This window comes from Platichthys flesus, chromosome 5 (genome assembly GCF_949316205.1).
Source record: "Platichthys flesus chromosome 5, fPlaFle2.1, whole genome shotgun sequence".
NCBI lineage: Eukaryota > Metazoa > Chordata > Actinopteri > Pleuronectiformes > Pleuronectidae > Platichthys > Platichthys flesus.
In genome coordinates, this window is record NC_084949.1 from 12,279,863 (window position 1) to 12,292,446 (window position 12,584).

At 41.9% G+C, this 12,584-nt stretch overlaps 1 protein-coding gene across 2 annotated transcripts in view; it reads right to left on the reverse strand.

Annotated features, from left to right (window-relative positions):
• The window catches only part of prkcaa (protein kinase C, alpha, a), a 127,788-nt gene that overhangs the window by 24,137 nt on the left and 91,067 nt on the right, over positions 1-12,584 (reverse strand). For both annotated transcript variants that reach the window (XM_062387082.1, XM_062387083.1), the window contains 5 exons: positions 11,171-11,314; positions 10,917-11,090; positions 9,118-9,209; positions 8,606-8,668; positions 8,060-8,198 (listed from right to left, as the gene is read on the reverse strand). In XM_062387082.1, the coding sequence (XP_062243066.1) occupies positions 8,060-8,198; positions 8,606-8,668; positions 9,118-9,209; positions 10,917-11,090; positions 11,171-11,314 (612 nt within the window). The remainder of the gene's footprint in view (positions 1-8,059; positions 8,199-8,605; positions 8,669-9,117; positions 9,210-10,916; positions 11,091-11,170; positions 11,315-12,584) is intronic.

Here is a 12,584-nt window from a genome sequence, read left to right on the forward strand (position 1 = left end):
TGTAATTTATTTTTAAATGTTTCTTGTTTTGTATCGTCTTATTTAGCTTTTATAATTTGTCATGATGTATTTTATATTTTATGTAAAGCACTTGCATTGTTGTTAAAATGTGCTGTACAAATAAACCCGCCTTGCCTTGTACCCAAGGACTGAATACCAGGTTGTCAGCCTGTGAGAGTCTGACTGGGAAGCTGAATCTCAGCCTTGAATGTGCACTGAAACAAGTGCAGGCACTTACTACAGCTGATCAAGGTGAAGAGAATGAAGGGAATGCCTGTAGCACTGATGCTGTACATTACCCACATTTTTTTTATTTGTCTAACTGATGACTTGACTCCGGATCTTTTTCAAACAGAGCTGGCAGCCAGACTGGCACTCACTGAGAGCCTGAGCGAAGAGCTGAAGATCAGGACTGAAGACACAGACAGGGAAGTGAAAGCTCTGGAGACAGCTGATGAAGGTAGCCCCACATTTATGAATGAGGAGGGAGGTTTTTTAGGGTGATTGAACAACTACTGTATGACCGATCTGATCCCTTCTCTGATTTAAATGAGATGTAATGACGGAATTCATGGATAATCCTTGTATTTTATCTTCCACTAGAGTTCAAGTCCACATTAGAAGCCAGCGAGGGCCTGGCTACAGAAATGAACACCCGCCTTGGAGTTACTGAAACTAAAGTGGAGGCACTGGAGAGAATAGATAAAGGTCACAATATAGATATTCGTTTGTGACTCTATGCAGTGATTTAAGTAATATATTTTACAAAGTCGCCAAATTCATACCTTTCCATTTCTCCCACAGAGTTGGATGCTAGACTTAATGCTGCAGAGATTTTAGGCCAAGAGATTAACACAAAGCTGGAAAAAACCAAGGCTGAGATGGAGTTACTTAAAGCAGCTGATCAAGGCAAGCACATCATTCAGCCTCTGTTTAAACTGTGTATTAGACATGTTTCCACTTTGTTTGTTTGTCATGTAGCTGAGCTCACATTATGATTAATATATATTCATGACAGAGCTGGAGGCCAAACTGGAGACAAGTCAAACTGTGCAAGAGGAGCTGGAGAATAAGGTCGAACAAACAGCTGCAGCAGTGGCCGAGGTGAAGACGACAATGTCCGGAGGTAAATACATTTACACACCATCATTTTACTTTGAAAATATGTAGATGAGATGCTCTTTCAGTAGCTTTAATCTGTGTGTACTTTACGTCCTCTTTATGGAAATATAACCACTGAAAAAACATTTTTACAATGTCGAACAATGTATTCTTCAACAGATAAGGTGGCTTTCTCGGCTGCTTTGGAAGAGAACCAAATGCACATTGGGCCATTTGACACTGAGACCACTCTCATCTACAAGAAAGTCATCACCAACATTGGTGACAGCTATAATCCTTCAACAGGTAATGGCCACGTATTTGCTTGCTTAATTAATCTACACAAAAAATACAATACTGGGGAAAAGGGCTTTCGATCAACAAAAGCCTAATAATTTAATTTGAAGCTACAATACTGTTTACATATTACATTGCACATTGTATATCTTAAAACTTTATAACTAATTTTAACCCTTATATACTGCGATGCTTCTCATTAAGCGAGTAATCATCTTGACCCTTTACGATCTTTTGGATCCCCCCCCCCCCCCCAAAAAAAACAAGACTGACCTTCTTCTTCCTTCCTGTAAAGGATTCTTCACTGCACCGGTCAATGGAGTTTACCACTTCACCCTCTACTCTCATGCTAACGGAGGAAACCCCGGCTTTTTGCTGCTGTACAAGAACGGCGAGGTTGTCGTGGGCACTGCCGAACACGCAACTGAGTCTGACGTCACCGATAACGGATCTAACGGAGTCGTGCTGCTGCTTCAGAAAGGAGACCAGGTTGACGTGCACATGGAAGCCAGCTCCTGGGTCTGGGCAGACAGCGATCGCAACCTCTGCACCTTCACTGGCATCCTGCTCTACAATATGCCCAGCGATGTGCCCAAAAGCATTCTGTAACTTTACTCGTGCAAACTGAATGAACTGCACACACTCACTCAAATATATTTTGTGTAACACATTACCCTGTTTTAAAGTTATTTGAATAAACTGATGTTTACAGTCATGTGTGTTTGTGGTTGTGGCATTTACAGATCTTGTTTTTGATTCTCCATAAAAATCGAATTTATTACGAAAAGTCAAAATGTTTCATCAGTATTTTGCTGAGGCTATTCTTCAGAAAACATCAGAGCTCTGTTTAACACGCAGCTCACTTATTGTTCTTTCAGTGAACGTGCATAAGATCCCACAGTTCATATCAGCATGAAAGAGGTTAAGAATGAGGTTGTAACATAGAGTGACAGCCCAATGTTAAAATGACAAGCACATCCATGAGAGGAGAGTGTTTAAGGCTTTGCATCCCGATTTCTTCACATGAAAGCGAAAATAGAGAGGGTGAGACATGCTATGACTTAATCCTGGGCTTTCCTCAGTTCTTTGGTGAGAAGGCAGGAAGGTGCAGTAGGAAAAAGGCCCTTTCCCTCACCATGGCTCGATGCTTTTAATTAGCTCGTGGGTCAAAGACTCCATGATGGTAGAACCAACTGTGTGAGATCTCTGAGCTCGCCTGTTCAGATGCTGCTTCCTGCAGGAATCATGCCGACCTTCATTCTGACCCGACAGCTGCCAAGCAATTCAGACATACACTCTGCACTGCCTCTGTTGAAATAATCTAATATGTGTGTAAAGGGATACCAAGTTCCTAAATGGAAAACTTGTCCTAGAACAGAAAGCAGAATAATCTTTAAGGGAAAAGATTATGAATAGATACAAAAAAAAGTTTTAATATTAGACGACTCAGATATAATGCAAAGAACTCTGCTAAGATAACAGCAGTGAGTATAGTTCTGATGTACCCTATCTTTAATGAGGCAAATGTAGTTGTTCTTATTTTCTAAGATGACACTGTTTGACCCTTTCAGAGCAAATATGAGCTGGAGCGTCATCGAGGACCTGATGTGGATATTTGTTGCACTGTCACTAAGAACCCACCTCTCAGTCTCTCTCGCAAAATGAACAATAAGGAAAATGAGCATGTGAAGTGTGTAGACACATCAGGTCAATATAACAAGGAGATCTGCAGCGCCATGTCGGTTAATGTCATGGGAATGAAAAGATAGAGGCAGAGAGACAGAAAGAGGCAAATAGAGAGGGAGTGAGGGAGAGGGGAAGAGGGGAAGAGAATAATTTTAATTAAATAATATATATATAATATTTATTAGGCAAATTCTGATGAAATTCCGGTGAAAATGGCTTATACGAATGAGCCTAATGTCTTTAGTGATGCCACGCCAGTCTGTATCTAGTGCCACCTGCAGGTCAAAGTAATTATCTAATTTGTGGTTCATTTTATAACTAACTTCAAAAACTAACAGCATTCCCCTCAACATATTTTCTATTTGTGCTAATAGAGTATGACATCATTCTAGCACATTAAACCTCCATACTGAACATGGAAAAAACAACTCACTTTGTATCAGTAAACAATAAGTATTGCAGCTATAGCACACAGCGAGATAAATTATTGCCAGCAGAGGACGGGGCAGCGACTTCTTGGTTTTACTTTAAAATCCAAAGAAATTATCCATTCCACTCCATATTCATTCATATTTATTGTACAACTATATGTCAAAGGTGGTTAATCATTTTTTGCCTGCATTGTTGTAGATAAAATAAAGAATGATAAAAAGAGAGTTAAACCTCAGTGGAGGGGAGAGGAGTCAGATTCAGAGACAGTGAGGCAAATAGAAACAAGGAGGCAGAAACGCGACAGCTTGGATCAGTTTCAGGCCATCCTGCTGAGCGCTGTGCTAATGTGACACTGCTGTGACTCGCTGCCCTTGCCACCCATCGCCTGTCTGCAACAACCCCAGTGGACATTTACAGGCACGCTGACCTTTGTGCTCTCCAATCGCACGTTAAGTCTAGATGTTCCGCTTTCTACTTGTTCATTATGCACCTGCATGTTTGTTTGCTCTGTTGTTTTGGCGGATAAATACATGACGTGTTCCTTTGTCCTAAAATGTTGGACGGAAAATGGACTGGTGTGACCTGTGCCTGACATTCCCTGCTCTCATCCCTTATTGTATGAAAGCCTCTGTTTTCAGAGGAGCTCTGTTTTTTCCCTGCTGTACAAATGTGTGTGTGTTTGTGTGTGTGTGTGTGTGTGTGTGTGTGTGTGTGTTTACCTTTGTTTACATTTAAGTTAATACCTGTGTGATTCTGAATATCTTTGCTCTTTAATACTAATAGCTGATGTTTTGTATGCCTGTGTGGGCATCTGAGTGTTTATTCAAGTGTGTGTGTGTGTGTGTGTGTGTGTGTGTGTGTGTGTGTGTGTGTGTGTGTGTGTGTGTGTGCGTGTATTTTTATGTGTGCGTTTGCATGAGCACGTCTGCAGACATCTCTCTCCCATTAGATTTAATGCTTCATGACAGTTCTGGCTCAGACTGCAAGCTATTCAAGGCTACTCTCCTCACTGCACACACCCACACAAACACACACACACATGTGACACACACAAGCACTAACCTGTGCTCCTATAACCCTCATCTTCCATATGGAAAAAGATATGTTTGCAAAAGGGTGCAAATTGAATTAATTAAGAATTAAGATTTATTTATTCATATAGATGTTGGGGGAGTAAGGTGCCTTGCTCAGGGGCACTAGACAGGGTTGGGAGACTCTTGGATTTTTGGACAGATCAATCCAGGTTTGTCTTTTGTTGTCTCTCCATGGAGTTGAACCAGAGACGAACAAGAGACCTACTCTGCCCATAGTCCAAGTTTCTTCTACCACTAGACCACCGCCTCTCCCAACGTGAACATCCGACTTGCTGTTGTTATCTGATTCCTCTGGGGAATGTGTGTGCTGTGGAGCAGATACAGTGGGCATCAGGCCATGCCTCAGTGGTCTGTTTCTGAAGGCTGTTCTCTGTACAGTATGCTGTGGTTGGTTTCATTCACTAATGACATTAATGAGCAGCTTTGGGGTTTACGTGAACATCCTACGATCCAGGAAGCACAGTAGATAGACACCTTTTCATATGTGATGGTGGCAACTAGCAATTTAGCATCTTTAGCCACTTTGTGAAGTTGGGAAAGCTTATGAGTGAAACATTACAGACAGAATGGTCAAAATTAATACAGATGTGCCAAACATATCTATATATTTGCTATATGAGGTCCATTGCAAATAGCAATAAGGGAGAGGAGAGGAGGTAAACTGGCATTATGTAGTTTGCATGCCTGACTCATGAATACTCTTAACCTCACTATCACTGTCAGCCTCTGTCTCATTTGCTGCTTCCTTCTCACTTCCTCTTTTTCACCTCCTCCTTACCCCCTGACTTCTTCGCACTCACGTCTCTTATCCGCAGATAAGGTGATTTTGTGAAACTACTAATAGCTCTGGTCTGGAAACATTGGTTTGAGAGCTCAGTAGTGGGTGTTTAAAGTGTAAAATGGAGCTGCCACTGCATGTGGGATGTGTGCAGATGGCAGGTCCGTGATCACCCGGGTTGTTTCTATTCCTAGTCCTTAAACTTTCTTAGGAATAACTCATTCTTAAGCAACATAACTGGAGCTTTTAAACACCTCTGCATCCTGAAAGAATAGTGCATAATCTTCCCTTCAGTGCCCACTCACACATATCAGTCTGCTCTTTCCCTCTTTTTCTAAAACCTTATTACCCTTCTCTTTTTCTCTATTTGCTCCGTTCAGTCTCTCTGGGTCCAAGTCAGTGAGGTGTAAATTCAGATTAGTGTGAGTATTCTTCCCCGACAGGAGCTACCAATGACTGGCTATATGGGTCAGAATAAACAAAACGAAAACTGTGTGCCAGTGCCAGTGTGTGTGTGTGTGTGTGACAGTGTGTGTGACAGTGTGTGTGTGTGTGTGTGTGTGTGTGTGTGTGTGTGTGTGTGTGTGTGTGCTGCCAACCAGGAGACCCTCTCACCCACCGACGCAGCAATGTTGCAGAAGTGACCTCACATAACGGCTCATATAAAAACATACACTACATTATATGAGAACATTGTATGAGCGCTTTCCTGATTCAGATACGCAAAATACTGACATCAAAATAAACTCAAGTTCAAGAAACTTCAGCTTCAAGATAAAAAGAAACAAGCTTCTTAAATCTTCCCAAAAAACAAGGTAAAAGAATACGCAATTTGCTGTAGCTGCTTATGTGAATATTAAATAAAATGAAAGTTACTATCAGAAGAATTCACACAAATCAATTAAATGAAGCATGTGAGGTCAAACTCAGCTGGTCAAATAGTTAATAATACAACCTTCTTTCAAATGCAATTTGAGGAACACTGTCCCTGGATTATCTCTGAACATGTCAAAACTTCGAGCCAGTGTTCTAAGGTCAGCCTGCACTTGGGAGTGTCTTTGAGGGTGGGCACGTGTGTACAAGTTTGCGCACGACTGGATTAGTCCCCTGAAAACATGTTCTTGTATAGACGTGCATCTGTGTGTGTGTGCAGAACTCTGTGCATGTGATGCATCATGCAAGTGACCGTGGGCCATCATGTATGGGTGATCGGGCCTAAAGTGTGTGACATAAAATGTGCGTCCTGAATATGAGAGGAGTAGCTGCTCTTCCTCCTGCTGTGTCAGGGCCTGGCTGGTGCATTACCGTCAGTCTGACTCTGACCGGTCACAGCATGTTAGCACATGAATTAACCTTCCAGTCCGTCAGAGAGCGTTTCAGAGAGGATCGATAACGTGGCCAGAGAGTGGCACTAACTCAAAGAAGTGCATAGGAAGTGCTGCAAATGGCTGCATCTGACTTATATTCAGTGTTAATTTCGTTGACGAAAACTATAACGAAATATATTCGTTAACGATCTTTTTCCCATGACTAAGACGAGACGAAGACGTTACGAAAACGAATCTTTGAAAATAAAAACTATGACTAAATCTATTTTAACTTTCGTTGACGAGACGAGACGAAAATGTTGGTGGTTGACTAAGTCACAATTATAATTTTAAACATCATCGTATCAGGCCGTCATAAAGTATCAGGAGCGGGCGAGTGATTCTGTGTGTCTGTGTGTGTGTGTGTGTGTGTGTGCTCCCAGATAGCGCACTGGTCCGTAGCTCCGCCCCCTCCCCTGCGCACTCGCTCAGAGAGACACAGTGAGATCAGAGCTTGTTCACGTGGAGCAGCCTCTCAGTGACTGACTGCTTCTTAACTATGAAAACAGTGAAAACACAGAGTTTCTCTGGTCTCAGCTGATCAGAGATCAGCGCCTCAGCTTCTTGATCAGAGCAGAAGCTGCAGTTGGTTTCTACCGAGCTGCAGTATCTGTGTTCGCCTCCAGTCTGACCTGCTATTTTTAAGCTATTTTGGTCAATTAAGAGACGTACTGATAATCAGACGCACAGACACAGAAATGGAACTGAATTCTAGATCCACAGCCTTGTTCTCAGATCTCCTGAATCACGGGCAGTGCCAATGTGATGTCACTTCCATTTAGCTTAAGCTTTGATGTAATAACAGGACCAATGTATTTAGGCAGGTCAACTGGCAGATATGGAATATTATTTTCATAATCATTTTTTTATTATTCAAGTTTAGTCACCTGAACCGAAGAGTTGTCTTGTCTTCACTCCCTTCAAATGGGGCCTTTGCCACCCAGCAGACTCTAATAAGAAGCCCAGCTCAAATGTTTGGCTTTAATTTGTTCAACAGAAACACTGGTGTGTCTCTCTCTGTGACTGGGAAGCTCACATCATCAGAAGGCTAGCGCATATATGAGTTTGACCTTGCAAATGTGTATGTGTGTGTGTTTGTGTGTGTGTGTGTGTGTTCGTATGTGTGTGCATGTGTCCTGAGGCTGTGACCTTAATCTGGAGCACAAGGGTGACACAGGCTCAGACCAGACAGTGACTGCAATGACGTCATATATCTAAACATGCACCCGCACACACACACACACACAGACACCAACACATACACACAAACACACACACATCTCCATGTGTTGACCGTTGCTTACCTCCGGGGCTATGTAGTCTGGAGTGCCGCAGAAGGTGCGCGTAGTCACTCCCTCTGAAATCTTCTCTTTGCACATGCCGAAGTCTGCGATCTTAATGTGTCCCTCACAGTCCAGCATCACATTGTCCAACTTGAGATCCCTGGGGAAGTACACATCTTTATTTCAAAAGTATTTCCATCAGGCTGCTTCTAATAAGAACCCCCCGCTGCTGCCTCTGCTGGGTATTTTCGTCATAAAGAAAACCAAAGAAAGATAATTCACTGCAGGGTAGCCAACTGCAGCAGTGGTATAAGTTGCAGGAAAAACAGACAATGGATATCAGAAAATGTCTAACTATGAATTTAAATGTAGCCGATGAGTTTGAAGAATAAACAAGAGATGGCATTCCCCTCTCCCACCAAGCAGGGCAGAAGTTGAATGAAGCAGGATGTGTTATACAGAGTAGGTTGTGGTAATGCACCTTGACATTGGTTGCCACCTGAAAAAGAGGAACACCAACAACAACAACAGAATGCTCTGTAGCTGTGTAAACTAGTTGATAGTCACCTGTAGATAATTCCTTTATTGTGCAGGAAGAAGAGACCGGCAGCGATCTCTGCGGCGTAGAACCTGCAATAACAACCGCACATGTGCAGAGTCTCATCAATAAGGAAAATCAACTGTGACAATACTTAATGAAAGAATTTCTATAATCAATAAATAACTCCAACACATCCGTCGCTTATATCTTTACATGGCTCACTCAAGTTTTTGTTTTTTTTACAATTTTAAGCGTGCAATCATAATTTCCTATCAAATTTACACTGTAAAGATTCTGTTTACATTGTATATGTGTGTTGCATTAATTACTTTTGTGAAAACTCTAAGTGTGTATACGATATTCCCCTTTCTGCTACTGCAACATGGTACATTTCTCCACAGTGGGACTAATAAAGAAAAAAGTTATGTCACATATGTTATGTTGTGCTGTGTTATCTTGTCTAATCTCTCTTACAAGTTTGTTAAGAGGCTGAGATCGAAACTAAAAATGACAATGATGTTAAACTGGAATGTCTTACACTGCCTGAGGTTCCTTGAACTTCCCCACTTGTTGGATGTGGTACATGAGGTCTCCCCCATTCACATACTCCATGACAAAGTAGAGACGATCCTGTGGGAATTCAGAGAGAGAAACAGGGGAGAGATGCAGATTCAGAGAAAAATATGAAACATTATATAACATTATTTAACCCTAAATAGCAGGTCCCACAAAATCATTGGTCTTTGCTGTCAAAGCTCCGCAGCAGAAGGATGCGGCCTAGTGTTACAGTCTCCCCGAGCCCTGCTGTCTGACTCGATCTGAGTTGTTGCTACTCTTTCCATGACAAGGTGACCTGAAAAGCCCACAACAAAGCGATTCGTGGGGAAAGAAGAAGACACTCAACACAGACATCTGTCAGGAAATATTCCCTTTATCTTCTTGAACAGCGGTGGTCCCCCGCAGCCCATTGCTAGATTGCCCCCCCCTCGTGTGGCTGTGTTTGATGGCCCCATACTATTAGGGCAAAAGTACAACAAACTGGCCCACAACAGACCCACAACAGACACACACTGTTAGATGTGTCTCTTCCTGAGCCCCTTTTGCTACAGCTCTGATCGGCTGGCCAGCTTGGCCTGGTTCAGCTTTGCAGTCGAACCACCAGCTGAGGCACCAACAGGCTCTGTGCTTCAGCTAACGGACTAATTTGGACTGAAATGTGTGTAAGGAAGGGGCCATGAACAAGGGCTGAAGAAAGTGTCCAGTGTTTTTCAATTCCAAGAACTAAAAAACTCCACATCCGGTCGTTGTTCGTGTCGTGAAAGAGACCATCATACAAAACCAGTTTGGAAATACCACCAGTTAACAAGAAAACATTAGATGTTATTGTCTGTGACATCATGAAAAGAATAATGGAAATATATCTTCATTGGAGTGTTCAAGATTCCATAGACATACATGGAAGTGTTTCTGGCTGCAGTCTGTGTGAATATGGCAGCTTCTTGCACATAAACCAGCCTTGGAAACCAGTTCCAGTCAGCCAACAACTGCAGAATAAGTCTACACATATTTTTTTTACAGGCTCATATGAGGCCAACATGACCTTTGAATGCTGAAATCGAATCAGTTAATCCATGAGTCCAGGTGAGAGCTGGTCAAAATCTGACATGTTTTTCGGCTCAGGAGCCGAATGACATGTTTTGTGAGGTCGAACTTGAGTCCAACTGAAAGTTTGTTCCAAATTTGAATAAGGGGAAGGACGGACAGATGGACAGGCAACCAGAAACCAGCAACAGCTGGTGGCCGGAGGCATTATGTTTTCATAAAAAAGTGAAATATGCGTATGCTTCAAAGCATGCCTGTATGTGTGTGTGTGTGTGCACATTATGTATGCCAGCACGTCCCTCCACTTGTAGAGAACATGCTCTCAGGTTGTGTGGTCTGGCTTTAGTATGACTCACACAACCACACACACACACACACACACACACACACACACACACACACACACACACACACACACACACACACACACACACACACACACACACACACACACACACACACACACACACACACACACACACACACACACACACACACACACACACACACACACACACACACACACACACACACACACACAGACAAACAAACAAACAAACCTCAGCCCTTTAATCTGGGTTTGTTTGTCTCCTCTTTTCTTTTTTTCTTTATTCTACTGCTCTCTTCATCACTCGATGAGTAATGTGTTTCACTAAAAGCCCCATGTGACTTAATTGGACCTGAGCCTGGCTGGGCTGACTTGTCCTGGTGTGGGTCCAGGAGCACTTTACCTACCACAGTCTGGAAGCACGAGTGCAGCTGTGTGAGGAAGGGCGGCTTGTCCTGTTGGGCCAGAACTCTCTTCTCCACCATGGTACATTCCACGTCGTCGTCCTGGATCACCACGTCCTTCTTCAGGATCTTGATGGCGTACAGCTCTTCAGTGTTCCTCATCTCTGCCAGCATGACCTTCAGGGAAACGGAGAGATTGGTCAGAGACGTCTTCCGACCAGTGACACTGAAAGCTGATGTCAGTTCAGATGCCCCACCTTGCCAAAGCTGCCCTTCCCCAGCACGGCCAGGAAGGTGAAGTCGTCGAGTTTGACGTGGTCCAGGCTGTTGAACGGCAGGCGGTCGGGGTTGGTGTCGTCCGTCTCGTCAATCAGCTTCTTACCTGGGCCTAGTTTGGCCTTCTGCACTCAGGGCACAGAAGATGAGGCGTGTGAGAAACACACATCTTAACGGTCACACACATAGAGAGAAAAGCTGCAGTGTGTAGTTGATTCGAGAATGTAGAGCTTAGTTATCAGATTGCAAAGATGCAGAAGCAACTGTTGAAAGTATCCTCATGTAAGACTTTCCTTGTTTTGTAATGAGTTATATTTCCAGACCAAACCCTCTAATTTCTTTGGTTGCTTTTTTAGACGAATTACTAATGCTCAATTAATTTTACTAAATATAATACAAATATATATTACAGATCTTTTAACTTCATTCCTAGAATGACACTTAACAGCTTTGGGTCATTTTTCTCTCACACACACACACACACTGTTTATTTGCTCGCTCATAGTTCTTATGTAAAATGATGCACATTCAAAATTAAGAGAGTGGAATGAAACTGCAGTGAGATGTGATCAAATAAATGACTCACACACATACACACATAGATTAAATTTAATTAAATGTGCTAAACAAAAGGATATGTAACATTTTATTTACGCCAGCGATTCTGTTATGGTTTTGACCAATAAAGAGCTGGAGCTGTGACCCAGTCGTCATAAACATTCAGTAAAACACCCTCAGGACTGGCTCTTAATGTCAGCTTAAAAGGTGACGGATGTTTACACCAAGTAAAAGCCTCAAACCCTTTTCCCATTTTGATTTAAAGACATGGAGAGAATCGACTGACACAAGGTGCATCAACATGAGAGGACATGCTTTAATAACCATACAGTAAACACATGAGGCAAAGACTGGTGAGCTAAATGTCTAATTGTATTTTATGTTTCAAAGGATTTTTACATAATTTAAATTGCATTAAAATGATGAATAATAAACATCGATCTATGTCTTTTACATCTCACTTGACATATTTTAATGAAACTTGAAAAACTGTAAACAGACAGAAATTACAACTTCTGACTTATTTTATTGGTAAAGTCCTATTGATTTATTTTATTATATACTACTGTGAATTACTTTGTAGTTCAACTGTGAAATGATACCTATTTATCTACATATAAGACAACATTTTAAACTCATTAATATTTTATACCATACCTTCATTTATAATTATATCTATATCTATACATTGTATACGTATATTTCAATATCTCCTTAAACTAGTGCACAGTGAACATCGTTGTGTACTCATCCTGTCATACTCAAATATCTCTCTCAACAAATAATATTCTGTCTGTAGTGAAAGGTATATATTATGTACATATTCTCTGTATTTTT